We start from the raw sequence: 25,462 nt of genomic DNA on the forward strand, positions 1-25,462 counted from the left end.
CGGCCGCGCTTTACAGGGTTCACCTATAGAGACACCTATGGAGGAGAGGAGGAGGGGTAGGCTCTTCAGGGGGTGTCCTTATAGGGCTTATAACCTGTCCCGTATAGCCCGTCCCCTATATAACGTCGCCAATACCAAGTCACCTATAGCACAACCCTATGGAATACCCTCTATAGCGACTCCTATAGCCCCCCCCAACCCACGCAGAGGTCCGAGCGGGCGGGCAGCGCCGGTGCTCCGGCCGCTATAGGGTGCGCCCCCCCATGACCGCTATAGGGTGCGCGTCCGGCGCTGCCCCGCCCAGCCCGGCCCGGGGAGGCGGTGCCGCCGCCGCGGGACTACGGCTCCCGGCCTGCCCTGCCGTGCCGTGCCGTGCCATGGCGGAGATCCGCGGTGAGCGCGGCCGGAGGGCGGCGGGGACACCCCGGGGGACGCGGGACTGTCCCTGTGGCGGGCGCCCCGGGCGGTGGGGACACTCGGGCGGGCGGGTCACCCCTGCGGCCGTGGGCAGAGGCGCCGCGCCGCCCGCTCGCAGCCTGGAGAGCCCCCTTATTATGATTTAAGCATTCCCCGCACCCCAAAATACAAAGCCCGTGTTGCCATGAGCACCTCGCACCCCACACTGGGGGCCTTGGGGCTGCCCGGGAGGGTTGGGGGGCAGAGGGTTGTTAGTGCCCCGTAACGCTGGGTTCCCCGCAGTGTTCCCGCTGTCCTGTGCCGTGCAGAGCTACTCCTGGGGCAAGCTGGGGCTGGCCAGCGAGGTGGCCCAGCTGCTGGCCAGCGGCGACCCCCTGGTCCAGATCCAGCCCGACCAGCCCTACGCAGAGGTGAGTGTCCGTCCCGGCCGTGTGTCCGTCCTGGCCGCGTGTCCGTCCCAACCCACGTGGTTCTCACCATTCCAGGGCTGGGAGGGATGCAGGTCCCCTGCCTGTCCCCTATAGCCCTGGAAGCAGGAGAGGAGCCCGGCATGACTCAGCCCCCCAGGGACATCCCTTGGCCACATTCATGGCCAAACAGCCTGGAGAAAAGTTGGCTGTCAGCTCACAGGTCCGTCTGTCTGTCTGTCTCCCACAGCTGTGGATGGGCGCGCACCCCCGGGGCGATGCCCTCATCCGGGATAACCGCATCCCCCAAAAGACGCTGGGCCAGTGGATTGCCGACAACCCCGCCTGCCTGGGAGCCAAGGTGAAGGACACCTTCCAGGGCCGCCTGCCCTTCCTCTTCAAGGTGCTGTCTGTCAACACCGCCCTCTCCATCCAGGCGCACCCCAACAAGGTAGGGGGACCCCCGGGGGGGCAGCGCTGGCTGGACCCCTTGTCCCTGGGGAGGTGACCCAGCTTCTCTGCCCCCTCTCCAGGAGCTGGCGGCGAAGCTGCATGCCCAGTTCCCCGAGCACTACCCCGACGCAAACCACAAGCCCGAAATGGCCATTGCGCTCACCCCCTTTGAGGGCTTGTGCGGCTTTCGGCCGGTGGAGGAGATCGTCTCCTTCCTTCAAAGTAAGGACGGCGAGGGGGGCGGTCACGAGGTGGGACCCCAGTGCCACCTGCCCTCCCTGTGGTGTGTTTGGGGTGGGGACGGTGGCTTTGGTGCCTCGGGATGGGGGTGCTGGGCTCCCGGGTGGTGGCAGCCACGGGGGGTGACTCGTGCTGACCCCCCGGGCAGCCGTCCCTGAGCTGCGGGCGCTGATCGGGGAGGTGGCGGCGGAGCAGCTGGAGCGCAGCGGGAGCGACGACCCCCGCGGCGTCTCGGCCGCCCTCCGCGTCTGCTTCACCCGCCTGATGAAGAGCGAGAAGAAGTTCTTCGTCGACCAGCTGAACATGCTGGTGAAGAGGATCTCCCAGGAAGGTGGGTCCTCCCGACCCGCCGCAGCCCCCCAGTGCAGTTTTGGGGGGGCTGCTTTAAGGGGAGGGGATGGAGCACCCCTCAGCTTTGCACCTGCTCTGCCCATGCAGCAGCGGAAGGGAAGGACACATCAGGGAGCAATGGGGACCTGCTGCTGCGGCTGCACTCCCAATACCCAGGGGACATCGGCTGCTTCACCATTTATTTCCTCAACCTGGTGCGGCTGGAGCCGGGGGAGGCCATGTTCCTGGGGGCCAACGAGCCCCACGCCTACCTGCACGGAGGTGAGCGTCACGGTGGGCTGTCCTCACCCAGGACCCCACAGGGACTGTCCCCCACGGTGGCCACGGTCTCCTGCACAAGGTTAGACCCCGACCAGGATGGGGGAGAGGGCTGGGGGGGCTGACAGCGCTGCCTGGTCCCCGCAGACTGCGTGGAGTGCATGGCGTGCTCAGATAACACGGTGCGTGCCGGGCTCACCCCCAAATTCATCGACGTCCTCACCTTGTGCGAGATGCTCAACTACACGCCGGCGCCCAGCAGCTCCAAGATCTTCCTGGCTGCGCAGAGCCCGCTCGACCCCAGCGTCTACCTCTACGACCCCCCCGTGCCAGACTTCGCCATCATGAGGATAGAGGTGAGCGGTGACAGGAGACACAGAGCGGGGGACGTCAGCTTTTTCCCCATCTTGCAGTAGAACATCTTGGGTTTTGGGGGGCTTTTCTTGCTTGGGTTTGCTCGCCTGTGTAGCTGGTGCTCCAGGGAGGATGGAGGGACGCTTGGGGATGCTGGTGGCACCCCTGAGCAGCACTGCAGGATCCTCTCCTTCCCCTGTCCCCTGCCTACAGCTCAGGGGGACACTCACACCATGGTCACCCTTTCCATTGCAGATCCCCGCCTCAATTAAGCTGTACCTCGTCTCCGCCGTGGACTCCGCCAGCATCTTGCTGGTGATCCAGGGGACAGCCGTGGGCACCTCCACGGCCGCAGCATCCGAAATGGCCCTACAGCGCGGCTCCGTGCTCTTCATCTCTGCCAACGAGAGCATCTCCCTCCAGCTCTCCTCGCCCGACGGGATGCTGCTCTTCCGAGCCTGCTGTCTCCTCTGAGCAGGACCCGGGATGCTTCCCCCAGCGCTCCACGTTTGAGTAGATAGAAACTGGCCGGGGTAAAGCCATCTCACTTGGAAGTTTCCCCTCCATCTATTAAACCCCCCTCCAAACAGCCCCCACCTGATGTGTAGAGAGCAATTCCACAAATTGACTCCTTGGATGTGGCACAGAGCAGAGCGGGCAGAGGAAAAGCATCTCCCCTCGCAGCTCGGTAGCCAGTCCCCGCAGCATCATCCCCTCTGGGTGCTGCTAATGCCACATGGCGACTCCTTTTCTTATTTTTTAACCCGCTTCCTTCTTGCCGAGAAGCAGCAGGGAGGCCCAAGGTCTGCACCCTGGGTCTGGAGCACCTCTGGCTTCCAGGAGCTGCTGCTCCCTCCTGCGAATGTGACGCTGAGGTTTTCTGCTGCTCCCAGGTGCCTGGTGGGCTCTTTCTGAGCCATATCACCCCTTCCCCGGCTGTAAAAAGGGGCTGCGTGGTGGGGTGATGGGCCTGGAGAGCCTCCGGTGCTGTGAATAAAGTGGTGACCTTGTCTTCAGCGCAGGGAAATGTGGTGTGAGGAGAGGCTGTGATGCTTGCAGGGCTCAGGGACTGGAGCTGTGGCATCTCAGGATAAAATGGGATGAGGGAAACCAGATTGTTCCAAGAACGTGCCAGGGTGGGGAAGGAGCTCTCCTGAGTGGGGCTCAGCCCCCTGCCACGGCACCAATACACAATCCGAGTAATGAGATCCAGTTTATTGAGTGCTCCCTTCAACACAGAAAATACAAAAAATAACCAAAACAGTTCAGATGTCTAGACATGAAATATTTAAATAAGGTTTCTGTATAAGAAGCTGATTGTCCTCTAGGTAGTAGAGCAGGACCATGACTTAAGGCAGCTTTGAAGGTTCACAGCAGGAAGACTCCCCAGCCACCCCGAATCTGCACCGAGACCCGTGTGGAGCGGGCACAGGGGTCTGTGCTGCCCCTTGCCCGCTTCAGAGCAGCTTTGGGGAGAACTGGAACAAGCCATTAGCTCCAAACCCAAAGCCCTCAGACTTAACAGGTCCCTCGAGAGGCAGAAAGCGCGGAGCTCCCAGCCCCTTGCGTTGCCCCCATCTTCACCAGAGCTGCAGTCTTTGGTTCAGATGAGCCCAGGCTTTGGGAGAAGGAAACCCGGCTGCAATTAATCGCAAGCAGCATGAGACTGGTAAACGAAGCAGCTCTCTGCCAGCCCAGCCCAACCTCGCTGGCTTGGCCTCAGCCAGCCGGGGAAGAGGGCAACTAAAGCTAAAATAAATAGAAAAGGGGTCTCAGGGCTCCCCAGCCCTGTCCCACACCACGGGATACAACCCCACCATCCACCACCCCTTCACAGGGAGGGCTGATCCGCGAGGTGGCTGGTTAAATGAGGAAAAGAGGAGGTCAGGCAAACCCCAGAGCATTTGCTGCTGCACCTCCCAATTCCTTCCCTTTATACCCCACAGAGGTGCCCGGGCTCTGCCTCTCCTCCCTCCCACCCCAGCCAGTCCCATCCAGGCCACCTAAATATCACCGTACCACTTCTTCCTGATATTGCTGAGTGTAAGGAAAAGTCCTCTGGGGTTGTTCGGTTGGTGCTGCTCACCACGAGTGACATCGCAGCATCATTCAGTCCTTGTGTCCCCGTCCCAGCGTGGGACACGGACACCAACAGCCACCCCACGGGACAAAGAAAGTGCTGGCTTGTGACCTGTTCTTGCACGGCCCTGGCTGAGCGGCGTCTACTGGATCACGCAGGAGAGATTTTCTCCGAAACAACAGGGGCAAGAAGAGGAGGTGACGGGTTTCGGGGGGATGAGATCCAGATCTTCATCGTCGGGGACCTCATCAAGGTGGTACCCGTCCTGCAGCAGCTGCCGGCTCAGGTCCTGGTTCACCTGCTGGGGGGGGAACAAAGGAGGCGGAGTTGGTTAAAATTAGTCCCAGTTCAGTTAAAATGTAGGTCTTGCAAAGGGTAGGGCTGCGAGCAAGAAGGGCATCACATCCTCCCTCCAGTGCCTTTGCACAGGGAGAAGCAGCACAGCCCGACCAGAGAAGACTAAAGCAAAAGACCAAAGCACTTTTCCTGGGCTGCAGCACCCCAACACACCCCATGCACCCCAAAACACCCTGCAGGCTGCGACCCCTTGGCAGGACAGAGCTCCACTGCAGGGTGTGGGCAGAAATGATGCTTTAGATGCAAAAGGTAAAGCAGTGACAGCCAGCTGGGGCTTGCAAAAGGGAGATTTATGCGTGGCTTAAATGCCCGTCTACATTGGGCAGCAGTTCGCAAAGCAGAGCTCTGCGGGATGGACATGCACATACACACCCCATAGGGTGATGCTTCATTCAGCCCCTATATGGACCCTGATGTAACGGGGACGAGGGAACCTGGTGGGGACCGCGCTGTCAGGATGAAACCCTTGGACTTGCCTCGGCCGAGGAGTAGCCTGAGGAACATCTGGATCCCAGCTCCCCGTCACTGAGAGAAGAAGGACACGGTCAGAGCCAGCCGGGAAGCCGAGTCTTTGCTTGGGATGCAGACAAGGGAATCTCGGGGGGGAAAAGGGGAGCCGGCAGCGTAACTCCAAGGGATTTGTTAAATTGGGCACAATCTGGGACAAGAGGAGTGTTTCGCTGCTGAGAGGTGCCCAGTGCAATCGGGGATGCTCTACAAGGAAAATCAATCCCCACGAAGAGCCCGCTGTGAGCCTGCAACACGCCCCCATCCAAAATCCTGGGATACTCGCCCGCTCCCCACCTGTCCGAGTCGAGGGAGACCAGGTTCTCATCCACCGCCTGGCTGAGCGCCGTGTAGCCCTTGTTAAACTTCACCGACCTGCAGGAAAACAGAAGAGCGAGCTCGCAACAGACATTTTTGGTGTGAAAACGCAGACACAAAGCTGATGGACTGAGGAGCCAGGGCAGAAATCCCTGTCCCAAATGTCCCTATCCACCCAGCCGTTGTCCAGGGCCACCACGACCTGAGAATAAACTCCATCCATGCTCTAGGCTACCTGATTAAAACCTTAACAGCAAAACCAAGAAACAGCAGCGTGACCCCTGGTAGAACAACTCATAACTTTTGCAGGGGAAGGGCTTTCTCTTATTATTTGATTCCATATCAGATGCTTGCTGGCCGGAACAGAGCCAGCAGACTAAGGTCCCAAACTCTCTTTTCAATCCCCTGAGTTCCCCCAGAATGTGGAAAACAAAACAAACAACATTTTGGGAGAAGAAGAAACGGGACCAGACCTCCTTGGCGCCGGCTTCGGCTGGTGCGGCGCGGGTCCCCCCAGCAGCCCCTGTCTCCGCAGCGCTGCCTTGGCCAGCTCGCGCTGCCGCTCTGCAAAACAAGCACACGGACAGAGCTACAAACACCCAAGGGCTGCTTTTTCCTTTTGGGAGGCGGGGCACTGCAGGTGGGTCCTTGGGAGAGCACGGGGGCATTGCAGTGCCCTCCATACGCAGCGCCTGCCGGTTTTTAAATGTGGTTTGGTTTTTTTTTTAAATGGTTTTATCCCACCAAGGAACAAAGAGGCTTTCGGTCACTCCCACCTTGGGCGGGGGGTGCAGATGTCTCCCCGAACCCCAGCAGAGCCCCTGGGACAACACCAAACGTCACTTACGGAGCTTGGCGTGAAGGGAGGGAGGCTTGTTCATGATGTACGGTCCCCTTTTCTCCATCGCATCCATCGGCTTGTTCGGCCTCTTGCTTTCAGCCCGAATCAGCTACAAAAAAAAAGAGGGAAAGAAGCAAATTTGGTAGCATCTCTCTATGGGGATGAAGTCAAGCGGAGTCATCGCAGAGCATCTGGTCGTTCTCGGGAACTCAGTATCGGTGGGGAAATGTGCCACCACACCGGCTCGGGGGGAAACCTGCTCCCCAGCCGGAGGAGGGAGGGGAAAAGGAATAAGCAGATCTAATAGCAGCTGAAGGGATTATTTGGGAATGGTGAAACTAAATTAAAAGCGCACATGGCGACCGGCAGCTTCCTTGCAAGCCTAACTCCAATAACACTTGGGAGATGATGCAACAGGGGAGGTTTAACTAGCAGGTTCATAAAACAGAACATAAGGATACTTTATTTTAATTTCTCCACGGGTTTTAAGCCTTTCAAGCTTCTCCCCATGCAATGATGAAACCGCATCATTAAAATGAAAGCAGTGTCACATAATCGGGTCTGAGAGTCGGGGCTTTATGGAAAAGCCTCCCCTGTCTGTAAAGTATTTATCTTCAAGGAGACCTGGAACTGCTGAATGGGAATGGGCAGAAAAAACAGTTCTACAAATACAATAACTAATAAATAAAATAGAGGAAGGGTCAGAAAATGAGCAGAGAGTTGGTGCAGGAGGGACAGGGAATTAAAGGAAGCAGATAATGAAGAAACAAGGCAGAGGACCTGGGGTGGTGATCAGAGCACAACCAGGATTAGCATCAGTGTCTTAAACCAGAATTAGCAGGGCAGAGCCTTACAGACAGGAATAACTGCACGGGGAGCTGGGGCTGCCCCAGCCAGCGGGATTAACCGGGCGGGCAGCGAACTTCTGCCCGTGTCCCTGCACCCCTGTGTGCTGTACCACCCTATACAGCCCCTGCACCCTGTGTGTGCTGTACCACCCTATACAGCCCCTGCACCCCTGTGTGCTGTACCACCCTATACAGCCCCTGCACCCCTGTGTGTGCTGTACCACCCTATACAGCCCCTGCACCCTGTGTGCTGTACCACCCTATACAGCCCCTGCACCCTGTGTGTGCTGTAACACCCTATACAGCCCCTGCACCCTGTGTGCTGTACCACCCTATACAGCCCCTGCACCCCTGTGTGCTGTACCACCCTACACAGCCCCTGCACCCTGTGTGCTGTACCACCCTATACAGCCCCTGCACCCTGTGTGTGCTGTACCACCCTATACAGCCCCTGCACCCCTGTGTGCTGTACCACCCTATACAGCCCCTGCACCCCTGTGTGTGCTGTACCACCCTATACAGCCCCTGCACCCTGTGTGCTGTACCACCCTATACAGCCCCTGCACCCTGTGTGTGCTGTAACACCCTATACAGCCCCTGCACCCTGTGTGCTGTACCACCCTATACAGCCCCTGCACCCCTGTGTGCTGTACCACCCTACACAGCCCCTGCACCCTGTGTGTGCTGTACCACCCTATACAGCCCCTGCACCCCTGTGTGCTGTACCACCCTATACAGCCCCTGCACCCCTGTGTGCTGTACCACCCTACACAGCCCCTGCACCCCTGTGTGTGCTGTACCACCCTATACAGCCCCTGCACCCTGTGTGCTGTACCACCCTATACAGCCCCTGCACCCTGTGTGTGCTGTACCACCCTATACAGCCCCTGCACCCCGTGTGCTGTACCACCCTATACAGCCCCTGCACCCCTGTGTGTGCTGTACCACCCTATACAGCCCCTGCACCCTGTGTGCTGTACCACCCTATACAGCCCCTGCACCCTGTGTGTGCTGTAACACCCTATACAGCCCCTGCACCCTGTGTGCTGTACCACCCTATACAGCCCCTGCACCCCTGTGTGCTGTACCACCCTACACAGCCCCTGCACCCTGTGTGCTGTACCACCCTATACAGCCCCTGCACCCTGTGTGTGCTGTACCACCCTATACAGCCCCTGCACCCCTGTGTGCTGTACCACCCTATACAGCCCCTGCACCCCTGTGTGTGCTGTACCACCCTATACAGCCCCTGCACCCTGTGTGCTGTACCACCCTATACAGCCCCTGCACCCTGTGTGTGCTGTAACACCCTATACAGCCCCTGCACCCTGTGTGCTGTACCACCCTATACAGCCCCTGCACCCCTGTGTGCTGTACCACCCTACACAGCCCCTGCACCCTGTGTGTGCTGTAACACCCTATACAGCCCCTGCACCCTGTGTGCTGTACCACCCTATACAGCCCCTGCACCCCTGTGTGCTGTACCACCCTACACAGCCCCTGCACCCCTGTGTGTGCTGTACCACCCTATACAGCCCCTGCACCCTGTGTGCTGTACCACCCTATACAGCCCCTGCACCCTGTGTGTGCTGTACCACCCTATACAGCCCCTGCACCCCGTGTGCTGTACCACCCTATACAGCCCCTGCACCCCGTGTGCTGTACCACCCTATACAGCCCCTGCACCCTGTGTGTGCTGTACCACCCTATACAGCCCCTGCACCCCTGTGTGCTGTACCACCCTATACAGCCCCTGCACCCTGTGTGTGCTGTACCACCCTATACAGCCCCTGCACCCTGTGTGCTGTACCACCCTATACAGCCCCTGCACCCCGTGTGCTGTACCACCCTATACAGCCCCTGCACCCTGTGTGTGCTGTACCACCCTATACAGCCCCTGCACCCCGTGTGCTGTACCACCCTATACAGCCCCTGCACCCTGTGTGCTGTACCACCCTATACAGCCCCTGCACCCCGTGTGCTGTACCACCCTATACAGCCCCTGCACCCCTGTGTGCTGTACCACCCTATACAGCCCCTGCACCCCTGTGTGCTGTACCACCCTATACAGCCCCTGCACCCCGTGTGTGCTGTACCACCCTATACAGCCCCTGCACCCCGTGTGCTGTACCACCCTATACAGCCCCTGCACTCCGTGTGCTGTACCTCCCTATACAGCCCCTGCACGTGCTCTGCCCCATACTTCTCCTCTGTGCATATGCCCCGGCTGTATATCGCCTATGTACATACTGTCCAGCACACATACCCAGCCCTATACTGCCTATGTACATATCCCATATAGCCCCGCAAACATACCCAGCTCTATACCCCCTATGTACATACCTCATACAGCCCCACACACATACCCAACCCTGTAGCCCCTATGTACATACCCTATACTGCCCCAGACACGTACCCAGCCCTACACCGCCTATGCACATACCCTATACTGCCCCATCCCATCCCCCATGCACACATCCTGTGCTGCCCCACGCCACCCCCATGCACACAGCCCAGCCCCGCACCCCACACGTACCCCCGCTCCCCGCCGCCCGCCCTGAGCGCTCCCGGCTCCGCCGCCCGTCGCCATGACCGCCGCTGCCCCGCCCCGCCATGGCCGCCCGCCAATGGCAGCGCGCAGCGGCGGAGCCCCAGCCAATGGGAGAGGGGGAAGTGGCGCGCCCCTCCGCCGCGCATGCGGAGCGCGGCCCCCGGGAGCGGGCGGGGACGCGGGGACAGCGGGACATCCCACCTCGCCCCTTCTGTGAGCCCACTGCGCAACGCGGAGCCACTTCCTCTTGGTTATGTCTGCTTTCTGTTTTAATTTCCTTCTAAATTTCAATAAAGGGATTTCCCCTTTTTTTGCCAAAAAATCCCTGCTTGCACCAGAACGTGGTGGCAAACAGGCTCGTTGAAGCAACATCTATCCCAGAACAGACTCCCAGCCTGCACAGGCCCCATGGCAAGCACAGCCCTTGCAGACAGGAGCCACCTCAGCAGCTTCATTAAGCCCCGACTTCATCACAGGGAAATTCCTCCTCCCAGGGCAGGGAGAGCTTTGTGAGTCCTTGTTCTCCTCCTCCTCAAATCTGTGCATGCGAGAAGGTCACTATTGCCCCACAAAAGCACACAAAAAAATAATCACACAAGCCACTGCAACCACATCAGTCAAACCGGTTTTTCCTTTATTAGGTCCAACGCCACATCACGTACATTGTGACTCAATAAAGGAAGAAGTTCTCTCAAATAAGGTAATATTTTAACATTTGTGTCTCCAGGCGACTGTGTACAATCAGGTAGCATCAGGAAAATGCTTGAGTAATGCACCTGGAACAGAAAAGAACAGAAAAGCCATTAAAACAGCCTGTTACCCCCACAAAGTTTCCATCAAGTCTCCAGTGTGTTATTTTCATTGCTTTTACACTCAAAGCCCAATTTAACCCTGCGCAGCTTCCAAATTTGCAGTCTGACACCTGACAGCTCTATTCTAAGCATAATATTAAAAAAAGAAAAAGGCTGGAATATGACACCGGCCATCTCCTGAAAGAACTAAGTTAAGAGACTGTACATAACTTGACTTCCATGAGGACTTTTATTTAGGGCTTCATTTTAGTCTGGGATTATAGCACATTATGTCTCACTTATACTTCATGACAGATCCTCATTAACCAGAGAAGCTGGTAACAACGCCTTCATGCGCTGCAGTTCATGCAAGAGCCTGGTATTTATGACATAAATGCCTTATTTATTGTTTTTTCCAAGTTTAGGAAGTACTCAGAAGTTCACCTCTAAAAAGACAATAAAACATGTGGCTTTCGAGGCTTCTGAAATTATCTATGGAAGCTCTTCAGTATTCTGTGCAGTTAAGCTCTGGCTGGGCTACAGCTGATCTATTTATTCTGGAAGCAAAGGGCCCTCCAAATTAGCCTTTAATTACAGAAAAAGACATTTCTGCGAGGTTTGGTGTGGTTGTCAACCACCCTATTTCTTCCTGAGCAACAGCGCTGGGTGGTGCCTGCATCCCTTACCGATAGTTTATGCTTTGTCCAGCCCCAGTTCCTCTGGAGTGGAGATGCCCAGTTCACTCAAGGTTGGTCTAAGTTCCTGGATAACGTAAGGGTAGATTTCCTTGTGAGGTCCTGCCTTGTCCTAGGTGAAAAGGAAGAGTGTTAATTCAACAGCCAGCTGATGTCAAGGTTCACCGCACGTCAGCTGGGTGCCTGTTCACAAAAGGGTCTGAACTGCCCTATAAAAACAGCTTTTGGGCAGACCTGGGAGAAAATTAAACTTGCTGGAAACCAGGGGAAAAACATCATCCCTTAAGTTATATTAAGGTGGAGCTCCAGGAAAAGCACACGTTTGTCCTCACGTTCTGAGAAACTGGATTGTCCCGTAGCTGAGGGGACAAAAAGACAGGAAAGAAAAGATAAAGAGATAAGGAAAACATGAAGATTCTTCCCTTGGTCTTACATCTCTAAAACCACTGAAAGAGTTTCAGCTCTACAGAAGAGTGCAGAAATAACAAACTGAGAAGCAACTGATTGTGGAGCAGAGTTTGAAGCAAGTGGATTTAATAGTCAGCAAAGACCTCCGTGCCAGTCCCCCTCTGCTGTGGCAAAAAAAACAGGTTGAGGAGCTTAACTGCTGCTTCTAGGACTGAAATCTCCATCCATTTTAACTCCCTGATAAGTGAAGGCTGGACCTGGGGTTTCAAGGTGCTGGTTTAATGTTGGTTTTCAAGCCTGTGCAGCTTCCCGAGTCACTACTCCCAGCCAGCTTTAAGAAGCCAGTGAGCTTACTTTGCTTGAGATATTCCTAGTAACGCATATTTAAAAATAACAAGGAAGAAAAACGAGACTTCTCCCTCAGAGTAAACATCAGGAAAGTAAAACATGAAAGTACAAATGTAATACCTGTGAAGCTGCGCTGGTGAGTACTTTGACCTCAAACCAATTATTTCAAGCCACTAAGCACGTGCTCACAGCAAAGCTATTGATTCCGGCGGCAGAAAACAGTGGGTTTCCCTCTGCACCGCTAAGGTAAGCCAAGGAAAATAAACCTCTTGCACTGCCGGTCTCTCAGCAACGCAAACGCGTTGCTGCCGTCCCACTCACCTTTACAACTTCTAAGATGCGGACAGCGCTGGCAAAGTCGTTTAACCGTCTGCACGCCCTCAGAGCTGCATCGATGATTTTTGGTTCCGGAACCAGGTCATAACCCACCAGCGTATTTATGCCTACGAAAAGAAGGAAACGCCAAGAGGAACTTGGCATCAGCTCATTGTGCTGTCAAAGGGCAGCTTCATCCACGCTTTCAAAGTGTCTGCACCACAGCACACTGGTTACAGAATCATTAAGAAATCCAAATGACTTCATTCCTATGGGTGTAATGAAATTAGAATTCAAGCTGCCGTCTCTTCCCTTCCTCTCCTTTCCAAGGGAAGAGCCCAACACATAAGTCATCCAGGTGATGCTGGAATGGCCCCTCTGGCTGTTATGCAAACACGTTTATAAACCCTAATTGGGGTAGTTTAATAGGAGCTGGCAACTCCACAGCAAATAACAACTGAAGACAACCAGACAGACAGTCCACGGTGAGTTATGGTCAAGCCATTAAACTGAAGTCCAAAGAAAAATGTGTGCGGTTATTCACTAAGCAACAATTGAGCTCAAATACACTTTCCTCAGAGCAAAGGTTTCTCTCCCTCCCACTCAGGTGTTAAAATACATATTCTGGGGCACTAAAATTTACAAAGCCCGGACGCCCTCTGCCTTGTAATCCCCTCTCCCTCCTTCTGTGTGCACGGTTCCTTCCAGTCTGGGTATTTACAGGATTGCTCTCCTACACCAAACTCCCCATTTTCACTATTTCTGCTCTCCAACAGCAAAGTAAAAATAAGTTGTTATTTCTGTACACAAACCTCTTACAAAGCAGTTATATTTACTCCATGTTACTCTTCCCTTGTCATTCAACATACCTTTCCTGAGCTCCCAGGCGTCAATATCTGGCTTGTTGAAATACGTCACCCAGCGAGCATCAAATTCCTCATCTGATTCTTGTGACCCATGAGAGTAGCAGCGGGCAGGCAGTACAGCTGGATGCAAAAAGAAAGGAAGAAACTTTGAAAAAAACAGAAAATAACTGCACTTTAGTCCTGACCAAGACACCAAAAGCCACAAAATATATATTTAACTCACTACAGTCTGGATAAGCGTGGGATGAACATATCTTATTAAATACCAGTTGCTTCTTCTGTGGCAAAGCGTTATTTTCTGTTCTACATCAGACTTTCAAAGTGTTCCCAGACCCTTTGGTAAGGGCAGGATTATTTAATGAGAGAGGGAAATGCAAGAGAAAAACATTCCATATAACTGGTCCTTCAGAGAAGTTTTCTGGAATCCCTGTTTCTGTAAGACACGGGAATTTTCGCTCTGTCCAGAGCCAAGCAAGTCCGACAAACCTAATATAGATGTACTTCATCAGACGCTTCGAAGTAGCACGACTGTTCTGTTCCCCCCATTCGACCCTTCGCAAAACCACAGGATGTGTCCGTGCGTGAGTTTAGCTACATGAATCAGTTTTGCAGAGCCATTCCTTCCAGAAATAAACCCCTGTGCCCTTTATTTATACTGTTATGCACTTCAGATGAATCCACTGGTTTACCCTGGACTAACTTCCTGCTCCTGAAACTGCTCCCTAACTGATCTTGTAATCCAGGCAAAGCAGATTTCCCAGCCAACAGACTCTGATGGGATGACTCAATAGCAAAGAGCTGCAGGTCTTCGATTCTATCACGAAGCTGGAGCTGATGAACGCTCGTTGCAAAGTGTTTTTAGGAATCCATGCAAAATGACCCGTGCCCAAGTCTCTCAAGAGCACAACGGACAAGAGCTACAATGAGCTGTTGAAGAGTTGAAGGAGAAAATAAAATTACTGCTGTCTCTGTATCTAATCAAGCTAAAACTCCTGGATTTAAGGGTCATAATCACATTAATATTTGATAATTAATAAGGCACTAAAGTGGATTGTACTCCAACAGGCAAATAAGGCTGATGTGATTATAAACTAATTTCTTCCCTGTTTGATCTACATAACCAGGTAAGAGACAAATAAACAGCAAGCCAAGCCAGAATGCTGATGTTCCTCTGCTGTTCTGTAGGGAGACTCCCCATTCCCTCTGCAGCTCCAAACCAGACCCTTGACTCTGCTTTCTCCAATAAATCCCATGCCTGGCTGAGCTCCAAGCAAGAGCACTCCTGCAAATGGCCTGTGCCCATGCAGGGAGCGAGAGGACACTGCTAAAAACCCTCCGACGCCACCTTTAAGTCAAAAAAACTAACGTCTCTTTCCACTGAGGCCAAAACAAAACCATTCCCTTTAGTCTTAAACAAAGGAACGACTTGGTTAGAGTAGAAGGATCCTCAAGAACAATAAATAAAAAGGCCACAAGAATTTGAACTCTGGATTTCCAGGAGGCGTTTTTCAATCGCTGCTGCGTTTCTTCACCGCCTTTTCCCTGCTAATATTTACATTTCTATTCCGGACCGTGAGCCACCCCAGCGGAGCAGAAGCGCCGCAGGAACCCGCCGGTGCCTCACATTTCAGCGGGGTCCACCAAGGTCACGGCCACACGCGCGATGTGTGTGACAGTCCAACCACCCGTGCGGAGATTCCCAACTCAGGGAATGGGCAAAGGCCACGTACGTTTGCAGAGGCGCGTTTTCAAGACAACTTAACAAGCTTCGAGAGCCCGAAAAGCCTATAATCATCTAATACTACACAAACACGTTAAGTCTTCCCTGTTAATGACCACAGAAGAAAAACACCCATCAAGAGGTGCATCCATTTACTGAAAAAGGCCAGACCGGCAACGACAACCCCAGGGGTGTTATATATCGTAAAAAATAAAGCTGCAGGGAGAAGAGCAGAGCGTGGGCTGGCCAGATGAACCCAGTGCATTCGGTTTGCCGAAACACGACCCCCGAGGGCAGCGGCAGAGGCCAACGGGGTCAGATGTGTTAAACGGGGCTTTGTAAGACAAGACCTTGGAGAAGGGGAACGCAAAGCCCGGTCCTGAGCGAAGGGAAGCGAGGGCCGGGAGCCACGGGGGGACAAAGGAACAGCGAGCAGGGAATTTTAATAGATTAAAAAAATAATAATAAAATACGTTTTTAAGAAGTATCCAAGGAATCCTGGCATGCAAACAGAGCGACCACCACTTATTAATTTGCATTTATGAAACAAACGCAGCAATGCGCTCTCTATGGCAACCGTTTAATTTCCATATGCCGCAGGAGAGGCAAATACAGGTCTCGGAGCCTTTCAAACGTGATCGCTGTCCGTTAATTAGCTACTAATTGAGCTGCACAGGCCCCGGCTGCTCCGCCGCCTCGGTGTCCGAGCTCCGGCCAGCATGTGCCGCACTGTCTATGGCTCTTTTTTCTTCCTTTTCTTATTAACCGGGGTGCTAAGAGGGAAAGCGAGCGCAGGCCGGGGGAGGCCCGGTGCTCCGGTGTCCCCGGGGCCGCTTGTGGAGGTCACCGGCGACCTCCGTCAATGTCACCTTCGCGGGAGGCCCGGGGAGGGCGCCGCCGGCCCCGCTCCACCCCCAGGGTGGAATCCGTCCCCCCGGGATGCAGCAGGGCCGGTGACACCGGGGGGGTCCCGGGGCGGCGGGGGCAGCAGCGGCCGGGCCCGGCGGAGGCCAGGCGCGCTAGGCCGCGGGCGCGGCCTGCCCTCGAGTGACGCCGCCGGGTCATTACAAGGACACGGCGCCACCGGCCGGGCCCCGCCGCCGAGCACCCGCCGGGCCCGGGCCCCTCGGCTCCCAGCCGCGCCGGGGCGGGGGCGCGGCGGGCGGGAAGGGGCGCGGGGCGGCCGCTCACCTGCGGGGCCGGCGGGGCGGCGGACGGCGGCGCGGAGGCCGGAGAGGGCGCAGCGGCGGAGGAGCGCGGCGGCAGCCTGCATGGCGGCGGGAGCGGCACCGGCGGCGGCTCCGGGCACCGGACCGCGCGCTGCGGGCACGGACGGCGGGAGGGAGGGAGGCGGCAGCGGCTACGGCGGCGCCGCGGGGACACACGGCGTGAGGGCGGGAAGGCCGCAGGGGGCGGGGCCTGGCGCGGCAGCCGCGGGGCGGTGCCGGCCGCCATTTTGTGGCGGGCTCGGGGCGGGCGGGGGAGGCGTTAGCGGCCATGGCGGCCGCTGCGGGGCGGCCTGGGCGCCGGTCACTGTGGCCATAGTGTGGGCTCCCACCCGTGTCCCCTCGTGGATCGGGGCCGCAGGGAGGCGAGGCGGGGCCCCATGCACCTGCCCTGTCACACGTGTCCTGAGTGGTGTGAGGGACGTTTAACCAAGAACCGTTGTTCTTACAAAACTGGGTGCCCTGCACCTGATCCCAGCAGGGGAACGACCCAGAGACATCGGACTATGAATCCTCAATGTAAAACACAGTCCCTTCCCGGAATATATAGTGATACCTGTATACTTACTGATACCCGTATTTACAAGGTAATTTAGGGGGAAGGACCGAGAGACATCAGACTGAATCTTTAATGTAAAACACAGTCTCTTCCCAGAATATATACTGACACCTGCATTTACAAGTTAATTTAGGGGGAAAGGTAGCCAAAGTACCAGGAATCCATATCTTAAATAGATTGATAGGGGTTCCCCTTTTAATGTATTACTTTATATAAACTGAGGCAGGGTCGGGTGGTCTGTAAACCCTGAAGTACCAACCAGTGGGGAGCAGGGGAGGGAAATTACGGCCGGAATTTGGGGGGGATATTAACAGGGGCTTTTTGCCCTATTATGTGTGCCGACCTTTAGGTCCAACACATATTGTTGCAATATCGTTATTAAAAAGATTGCTTTGCTGAGAGATCCTGCCTGAGATGATTATATTTGCAGAGTAATTGTTTCCCACAGTGGGAAGGGACCCACAAGGATCATCGACTCCAACTCCTATCCCTGCATACAACAACCCTGAAATTCACACAATGAATTTAGATGTTGTTTAGGTTGCAGCTTGAGGCAGCAAACACCTCTGTGCTCTCCCCATGGGTGACATGGGCTGGTGACATGGGACTGGACAGGACACCAGACATCTGAGGATAGCACACCAAGGCCTGAACATGCAAAATACTGTGAACTCCAACCTCCCCCAGGCATATGAGACCCTACACATGTCAAACAGGTCCTCAGCATGTGCAGACACTTGACATTTTAATCTTGTCCCAAGGTACTTAGCTTTACAAGAGGGTAGAATAGTCCCTCTTGTGTGTAACAGCATTTAACAAACGCTTGTAAAGCACTGATTTTATTGACATGAACATAGCCAAAGACACTTCAAATAAATTAATTCTGTCTTCTGAAAATTATTTGAATGTGACTGGCAAGCAAGGTGTGAGGGCACACAGTCAGGAAAATAAAGCATCAAATAGTTGCTCACTTGTCCCCAAATGTCACAGGTGCCACTGTCGGTGCCCATCGCCCCACGGGCCAGCAGGAGGTCAGGGCTGAACCGGCCACCGGGATCAAAAAATCACCCCAAAATTGCTCTTTTTGGGCACCTGGGGCTGTGCCTCAGTGCCGTAGCACAAGATCATCATGTCAGCTCAGGACCCTATGGAGCCAGGTGTCATCACACTATTTTAAATGCTTCATTTTTTTGGTTTACAGTCATTTTTTTAAACATCTTCTCATGCAGGAAATCCTTGGTCCACAGTCAACAAAGTGAGCAGTGCTAAATCCCCAGGCTCCTCTTGCCTCAAAGATTGGAAATTGCCCGCATATAAAATCAATTAAAAATAATTTTGCACATTAACAAAACAATAAGAAATGAATGATATATTTTTTTTCTCTTTGCTGTGAGCAATGTGAGATGGCAGCAGTGGGGCAGCACGGGGGAGGTGAAGGGCTGTTCATTCTCAGGGCAGTCTTTAGGCTCTGAAAAGTGCATTTACGGAAGATTTTATTGATTAAAATGATTTTAAGTGCATATGGGGCAGGAGCCCATACCTGGTGCTCCGGCAGAGGGCTGAACCCAAACAGCGCCCACACCTGCGAGGGGAGGATGGTGTAACGATTGCTGGGTGGGATGGAGCCCAGAGCTCTCCCAGCCCTAAACCTACAAAAAAAGAGTCATTGAAAAAAAAACCATCACACACACACACACACACACACACACACACACACACACAATTGGAAATTAATATTCAACTACAGGGCAGCAGATAAGTGAAGCGACTCAATCTGTGGCAGGGCAAGATAAGCACAAGCCTCTGGCCCGGAGAAGCAGCTGCTGCTGAGGGAGAGAACAAGGTCATTGCCAAACAAAACAGCCCCTGCTTCCTCCTCCTCCTCACTCCCCTTGTCTCCTTTCAGGCCCGCTCAAAGCCCTTGTCAAAAGAGGGGATTCTCACCATCCCCGGAGGGCGAGGAGGGGGCTTGGGGCCTGCTTGGCCTCCCAAACCCGTCCCTGGTCCCCAGCGCAGGGGCTTTGGCAGGCTCGCCATGCCAGCGAGGCCAGGGCATGTAGGAGAAACCCTCCCACATCCCATTCCCCCTCGGGACAGGGTTTGGCCGGGATCTCCTCATCCTGGCTCAGCAGCAGCGACAGTCTCACCTTGCTGTGCTGTGGTCCGCAGCTGAGATGATCCCACCATTTTCCCGTAAACATATTTCAACTATGTCTAAAAAGCTTTTATTTTCCATTTGTTTCCCCTTTACCCACTGAAGGAACAAGGGATTTTCTCCAAAGGGCTCTGCAGCCAAGCCCACCACCCCAAAACCTCTCCATCCCACCCCAGGCACTACATCCAGCCCCCAGCTCCTGACATTGGGGCTTCACCCCAGCCCCTGCAAACACCTCTGGGAGAGCAAAGACCTGAGTATCTGATGTGGGGAGAAGAATCGGCTTATTTTCTTCTGCTGTCCCCTAGGGAGAGAGCGACTGGTCTGCTCGTTGGTGTGTTTTGTTCAGGATGAATCGCGGCTCCATGGGGCACTGAGCCCAGCATTAATAAACCTGACAGCTCCTCTCCGGACGTAATTGCAGCAGTTTTGATAATGGAGGTGTTACTCCAACGGGCTTGGGGCGAAACTGTCGCTCCTGATGGCTGAGACTCCGCAGTGGGGAGCGCTGATGTGCAGCCGCCGTCCCTGCTCCGGGCAGCCCTTGGGGACAGGCAGCAGGCGCTCTGGCTCCGTGGGGTCACTGCAGGGGACATTGCCTCTGCGGGCCTGAATGTGGGGCTAGCGGCTCCCCAAAACACATCCCTCCCTGCTTCAGTCCATAACCAAGGGCTGGCTGGTTTAACCCTTTAACCCTCACCCCAAATCTAGGGACATGGTGCCCCCCCAGCTGCAAGCCCCCATGCATGGGGGTCACCTGGAGCAGCAGGTGGGGGGCCCTACAGCACATCGGTGACCTCAAAACAAGCACCGTGCCTTTATCTACAGCAAAGCAGCTAAAAAGCCCCCAGAGTTTCTTCAGCATATAATTCCCTGCCTATACAGGGAATGTTTTCCTGCCTCTACACCCAGTGTACAGCGGTCGGGGCAGGAGGTGGTGGGGTCAGTGGTGGTGTTCTGGCTGCTGGTCCGGGGTCCCCAAGCCCCTCGGGCTGCTGGGTGCCTGTACCTGCGACTTCTTGGTCAGCAGCTCCTCGCAGGGAGGTGGCAGGGGCCGCTTCAACCCCTTGGTGGAGGAGCTGGATGTGTCCTCTGCATCGCCAGGCTGTGTCCCCAGCCCGTTCTGGGGCTCTGGGGGCTGGTAGCCCGTCTGGTTGGGGTCCAGGGGGTCTCTGGAGAGGAGGATGCAGATGGAGGGGACATTCTTGTGGACAGTCATGCTCTGTGCTGTGCCGCCGGGCAGCGGGTCCTGGTTCTCCCAGACCTCCCACAAGGTTTTGTAGCGCACCTTGGTGACCTGGTGAAGACCTCCCAGCTTCCGTTTCATGATCTCCACGCAGGTGATGGTCTTGGTGACTGCCCTGCCAGAGCCGCTGAAGACGATCTGCCGCCTGCCCTTCAGCTCCATCTGAGCCATTGCAAAGTTCATCAGGTTCCTGATCTTGCTGCCCTCCTTCACCTTCATCTCCACCACGTCGGGGGGCAGGTCAGGGAAGGGTAAGGGGCTCTCCTCCTCCGAGGTCCTCACCTTTCGGAAGTTCTCCATCCTGGACCGGGCAATGGGCTTGGCTCCCCCTCCTTCTGCAGCCATCCTTCTCCCCTTCTCAGGGATCCGCTTGGGCTCCTAGCGCCCCGGGACCATGGTGGGGCTGACTCCGCTGCCCTCCAGCCCAGCCCGCCGGATGGCTGAGCTTAACCCTGCACCCCCGGGACTGCCAGCCCCTTCCTCTCTCCTCGCCCAGAGCTGGCAGGGGGCTCGGTGGCTGTGCCGGAGGATGTCCCCCAGGGGACACAGGGCTGCAGGATCCCCCGGGTGCCCCCGGTCGCTCCCAGCAGGGAGAACGACTGGCTCTGGCTCTCGGTGATGCTCAGGCTCCTCTGTTCCCACTGCAGCACTCGCTTCTGCCGCTCTTTGCTTCATTCTGGACTTCAGCAGCCCCCAGAGCTGTTCAGTGTAATTAGCAGATCCTCCCCCTCTCCCTCCTCTCTCTCCCCTTTCTCCCCTCCTCCTCCTCTCGCTCAGCCTCCCATCCCAGCACCTGCCTTCATCCCTGCCAGCACCCAGAGCCGGGGAAGGTGAAGGGGAGGGCAGGGAGCCCAGGTGCCCAGCCCAGAGCAGGCAGGGGAGTGAAGGGGAGGAAGGTGGCAGGCAAAGGGAGAAGCTCACTCTTGCCTTCATGATGCTCCTGGAGTCCTGCCCTCTTAAAGAGAACCTGGTCCCTTCTCTGGGTGCTTGCTCCGCTCAAGGACACCAACTGCTAACTGCAAATGTCAGCAGAGCGTGGGCAGCGGGCCTGCCTGTCACCCTGCCTGTCACCCTGCCTGCCCGGCAGCATCCCCAGAGGGCTGAGGGGTCCTGGCCATGCTGCACATTGAGATGCAGGAGGTACTTGGAGAATGCCAGCAGCCTGAGCTCAACCCTTATCAGCCATCAGAGAAGCTACTTGGGACCCGCAGGCAGGAGGAATCCTGGCAGATGGCACGGCGGCTGTGCCTGGCTGCGGGGCTGGGACATGCACCGAGCACGCCAGGACTCTGCTCCCCCGGGCCCCACAGCCTCAGCCCTGGCTCTGCCCACGGGAAAACGTCTCCATCCCAAAAGCCCTGAGTAGCAGATGTCATGGCAGAGCTGGTTTTCACGGGCGATTTACCTCCATCCTCCTCCTCCTTTCTCATCCCCGCTCTCCACTGCTTTCCCAGACCCTGTCCCTTGCTCACCTCCATGTCCCCAACATGGGTCACTATCATATTTACTATCTGAGCCACTTGCAATACATCCCTGGAGATACCTATTGCAAGCCAGAAGCTGTCCCCTTTCTGCCCCCAGTCTCTGCCCCGGGCAGAGGCGATGTCCCTGCTCCTGTCACCTGCCTGTCCCCTGCCTGCCCCTGGCACCCCCAGCCTTCCACTCAGCAGACTGGGGGGATCATTGCACAGTGGAAAGACATGCCGAGTATTGACTTGCAGTCAAATCTTATCGGCCTCCAGAGGCCCCTGTATTGTTTTCACTCCGAGCAGGGCTTGAAAAAATACATAAATAAATCAATCGATCCGATGGCCACACAGGTGAGGGCAGGATGTGGCTCTCCACTCCCAGCCAAGGCAAACCCCTGCATCCCAGGGGACCCCAGAGCAGCTTTCTGTGGGTACCGCTACCCTAGAAGGAGGGTCCAACACCCCCCGATCCAACCACCAAACTGGGGTTTGGGGTGTCTCTGCAGGCAATGGGAGGAGACCACCAGTGTGTCACCCACGTGGGATGGTACACTCCATCCACACAGTGTCCCACTGTGCTGGAAAACTCGAGGGGACAGAGAGCAGCTTTTCCTGACCCAGCTGGGCCCTTTGACACAGAAGGGGAAACTGAGGCAGGGCACAGAACACTCCCAGGCTCACGCCCAGCGCCAAATTCAGGCTTTGAGCATCCCCCAAGCCCAGTGGTAGTGAGCATGCCTGCTCACTGCGCTTCCACCATGAATCCCTTGCTCATATGAGACAAAACAACATTGTTTTTTCCCCCTTTCTACTTGATGACTATCTGTAGCATCCTTGCTGAAGGCACTTGGCTCCTTCCTCAGGCAGGCAGGGATGGATTAAGCCTCTCAGGGAAACTGCTGCCTTCAAAAGATGCTAAAACCTTAGGAACATAATCGAGAAGGATTATAGCAACCGTTTGCAGGGCATGCGTGGTTGAGGGAGCCAAGAAATCCCTCCGAGTGGTTATTCAAGTGTGCAAACAGCTGCCGGCAGCACAGGAGGGTTCTGCGGCCACCGGGGGCTGCTTGGCAAGGGATGAATCCCTGGAGCAGGGTGAACCATCCAGCCCCTCTTTCCTGGCCCAGGACCAGCTCTTGCCTCCCATGACCCATTTTTTGTGGCATCAGGGCACCTTCCTCACCCATCAGACAATGGAAGCAGCAGCAGCTTCTCCCCACTGCCGCCTCTAATTGTTGCTTAACAAATTCTGCTTATTGCAGCCTCCGAAATGGAGGCAGAGGAGGTGCAATCACAGCGCAGGCTTTCTGCATCCCTCCAAGGGCTGCGGAGGGTGCATTCCCCCCATGGCTAAGGCTACGGTGGGGGGGCATTAATGACAGGGTCTTGCTTTTCCTCCGCAGTGCTTAAAATGTAAATGCAATTCATTATTAGCAACTCCATCGCTAATTACCTTCTGAAGCCATTCATTAGCCTGTCAGCTTATTTGTTGGAGGACAACAGAGTGGATCGGTTGTTTCAAGTGAAGGAATAGCTGAAATGAGCTCAGCGGCAGGGAGCAGGGCTTGTGAGAGGGAAGAGAGCGGGGATGGGGGGACACAAAGGCACAGGCAGCCCCAGCCATGGGGCGACCAGCAGAAAAACACAGAGAGAGAGGATGTGGAATCATTTAAAATGGAGAAGAGACAGATGGCAAAGGCGAGAATGGAGAAAAAATATGAATAAAGCAAGTACACCCTGCATATCACGTCTGTCCTCCCTGAGCACCCACTCCGGCCACAATGGGACCCAGAAACTGGTTTCTTCCTCTCATTCCCTTTGCAACTTCTCTCTGAGCATCCCACATCCCAGTGCCAGGCGCTGCCAGCACCCTGCAGGGCTGGGGGTCCCATCCTGGGGGTCCCATCCCTGCAGGACCCTCTTCCCTGATGCCCCCAGTAGGCAAGAGCTTAGAAGGACCATTTGGCAGAGGAGGGCTGGCAGTGGCAGGGATGAAGAAAGCTGCAGGGGATGGTGCAGAGCCAGAGCTGACAGGGGACCTGGCCAAACATGGGAAAAGGGGAGGGAAAAAACCCAGAAACATATTCCTAATGGACAGCAGGACAGCTAGAGAGGAGCAGTAACCTGAGCCCCTATCCTCCACCTGCCCTCTCTATATTTTCTTTCATCTGAGGTGTCCCTTCATGGGAGCAGTTCGGAAAGTTGAAGCATCCGATACAAGGAAAGTCTTGGCGCCAACATCCATCTCTGCGTCACATCGGCCCGGCTCAGGTCTCAGGCTCTCATCACATTGCACTCGGCTGCAGGCTGATGCCCAAGCTGATTAGAGCTCCAGCCTGGGGGTACAGATGGTCCCCCAAAGTGCTGCAATTGCGGGGATCCCCTGCCCCAGTCCTAACCAGGTACTGGGAGCTGCTGCTTCCCAGCACACACAACCCTAAGCTCCGGGTGCTAAAGGAACACTAAGGTGGCAGCAGCTCCCTACTAGCTAAGCCAACAAAAGAAACCCCACATCCCGACCTTAAACAGAAAAGAGCAGAGCTCAAGATAACCCTCACCTTAAGCAAGCAGCAAAAGAAAAAGGGAAAACCACCTTTCATAGGGCAAGTCTCTGCAGACCTACAGCACAATGAGCAAGGAAACACTCTAAGGCCCCTGAGGGTGTTAATAAACCCTAATGATCCTGATCAGCCGCATCTGGGACATCTCACCCCTATCTTGCCCACAGCCGGGAACTCTAAGCTCAGCCCAGGGTGCTTAGTCCCACTTTGAGCTCTGTTGGGGCTGGTCTCTAGGTTAACTGCAGCTATCTTTATGTCTGGATTCTAACCTATGGACTGGAACTGACCTGGAGGTTGACTTTTTGTGCTTGGCTTTGAAGCTCTCTATTTGCTGGTTGATCTGGACTCAGCTCAAGTAGTGTGGGGTGAGCACTGAATGATCCTAGTTATCCCCTTGGCTTCCTGAACAGCCCCTGCAAGCAAGAGGAGCACACACCCCTTTGGTTTTGACTCTCTCTTCTTGTAAAACCTGCAGGCAGGTGGAAAAGCAGTGGTGCTGAGGGCAAGGAACAGCTCTGCAGGTGGCCATCCCCAAAGTCTTACTGAGGTGGGAAGGTGCTGGGGGACCTGAGACAGGCAGAGAACCAGGTAGGGAGCAAATCCTGATCAGAGGAAACCCAAGAAATGAGCAATAAGGATGGTAAAATCAGGACTGAGTTGAGTCTGCTGAGGAATCCTCCGCAGGGAGTGGAGCTGGGGTGCATGGCCAGCCCCAAATTCCAGGGCATGCAGGCAGGGCCAGCACAACTCTCCAAGTCTCAGAGCACCCCCGTGAGGTTTTTGCCTGTGGGTGAGCAGTGGCACTTGGTGAGAGTGGGGATCCACAGCCACATACCCTCACTCCTTGCTGTTTGGTGTCCTGTTCCTTGCTCTCCTACTGTTGCACAAGGATGCAAGGGGGTTCTGCTCTCTGCAGGGACTGGCAGCTCAGGGCCCAAGACCCAGCAGGTGCTTAGAATGGACAGCTGTGCCCTCAGATACGGGGTCATCTGTGGCATGCTTATTTTCCTGCTTCCCTCTATTTCACCATCTGTGAAATAGGTGTTTTCTCCGTTTCTGCCAGGTTTCCTTCCTAGCATCCCCACGGAGTGATGCTGTTCATCTGCCAGGGGTGTTTGGTG

General features: G+C 55.4%; 4 protein-coding genes across 4 annotated transcripts; 1 reads left to right on the plus strand and 3 right to left on the minus strand.

Moving 5' to 3' along the window:
- The first annotated feature begins 311 nt into the window (after nucleotides 1-311).
- MPI (mannose phosphate isomerase) lies at nucleotides 312-3,491 on the plus strand. The gene is made up of 8 exons (XM_082060764.1): nucleotides 312-393; nucleotides 700-827; nucleotides 1,075-1,275; nucleotides 1,358-1,499; nucleotides 1,666-1,848; nucleotides 1,956-2,129; nucleotides 2,274-2,482; nucleotides 2,736-3,491. Exons 1-8 carry the CDS (start codon nucleotides 378-380, stop codon nucleotides 2,952-2,954), a joined length of 1,272 nt encoding a protein of 423 aa, XP_081916890.1. The 5' UTR covers nucleotides 312-377; the 3' UTR covers nucleotides 2,955-3,491.
- A 188-nt stretch (nucleotides 3,492-3,679) lies between these two features.
- On the minus strand, nucleotides 3,680-10,021 carry FAM219B (family with sequence similarity 219 member B; the record flags this gene model as incomplete). The annotated part of the gene is made up of 6 exons (XM_082060765.1): nucleotides 3,680-4,861; nucleotides 5,394-5,442; nucleotides 5,722-5,799; nucleotides 6,216-6,306; nucleotides 6,590-6,692; nucleotides 9,968-10,021. The coding sequence occupies 6 exons, from the start codon at nucleotides 10,019-10,021 to the stop codon at nucleotides 4,703-4,705; spliced, it is 534 nt and encodes a 177-aa protein (XP_081916891.1). The 3' UTR covers nucleotides 3,680-4,702.
- Nucleotides 10,022-10,595: 574 nt separating this feature from the next.
- Nucleotides 10,596-16,524, minus strand: COX5A (cytochrome c oxidase subunit 5A). The gene is made up of 5 exons (XM_082060863.1): nucleotides 16,317-16,524; nucleotides 13,409-13,525; nucleotides 12,546-12,667; nucleotides 11,460-11,580; nucleotides 10,596-10,758 (listed from the first exon to the last, which is right to left on the minus strand). The coding sequence occupies exons 1-4, from the start codon at nucleotides 16,396-16,398 to the stop codon at nucleotides 11,467-11,469; spliced, it is 435 nt and encodes a 144-aa protein (XP_081916989.1). The 5' UTR covers nucleotides 16,399-16,524; the 3' UTR covers nucleotides 10,596-10,758; nucleotides 11,460-11,466.
- A 3,484-nt stretch (nucleotides 16,525-20,008) lies between these two features.
- Nucleotides 20,009-20,656, minus strand: RPP25 (ribonuclease P/MRP subunit p25; the record flags this gene model as incomplete). Its single annotated transcript, XM_082061310.1, has 1 exon — nucleotides 20,009-20,656. One exon carries the CDS (start codon nucleotides 20,654-20,656, stop codon nucleotides 20,009-20,011), a length of 648 nt encoding a protein of 215 aa, XP_081917436.1.
- Between the last annotated feature and the right edge of the window lie 4,806 nt (nucleotides 20,657-25,462).

The sequence above is a fragment of the Streptopelia decaocto genome, assembly GCF_964273445.1.
Source record: "Streptopelia decaocto genome assembly, chromosome: 9".
NCBI classification, from domain to species: domain Eukaryota; kingdom Metazoa; phylum Chordata; class Aves; order Columbiformes; family Columbidae; genus Streptopelia; species Streptopelia decaocto.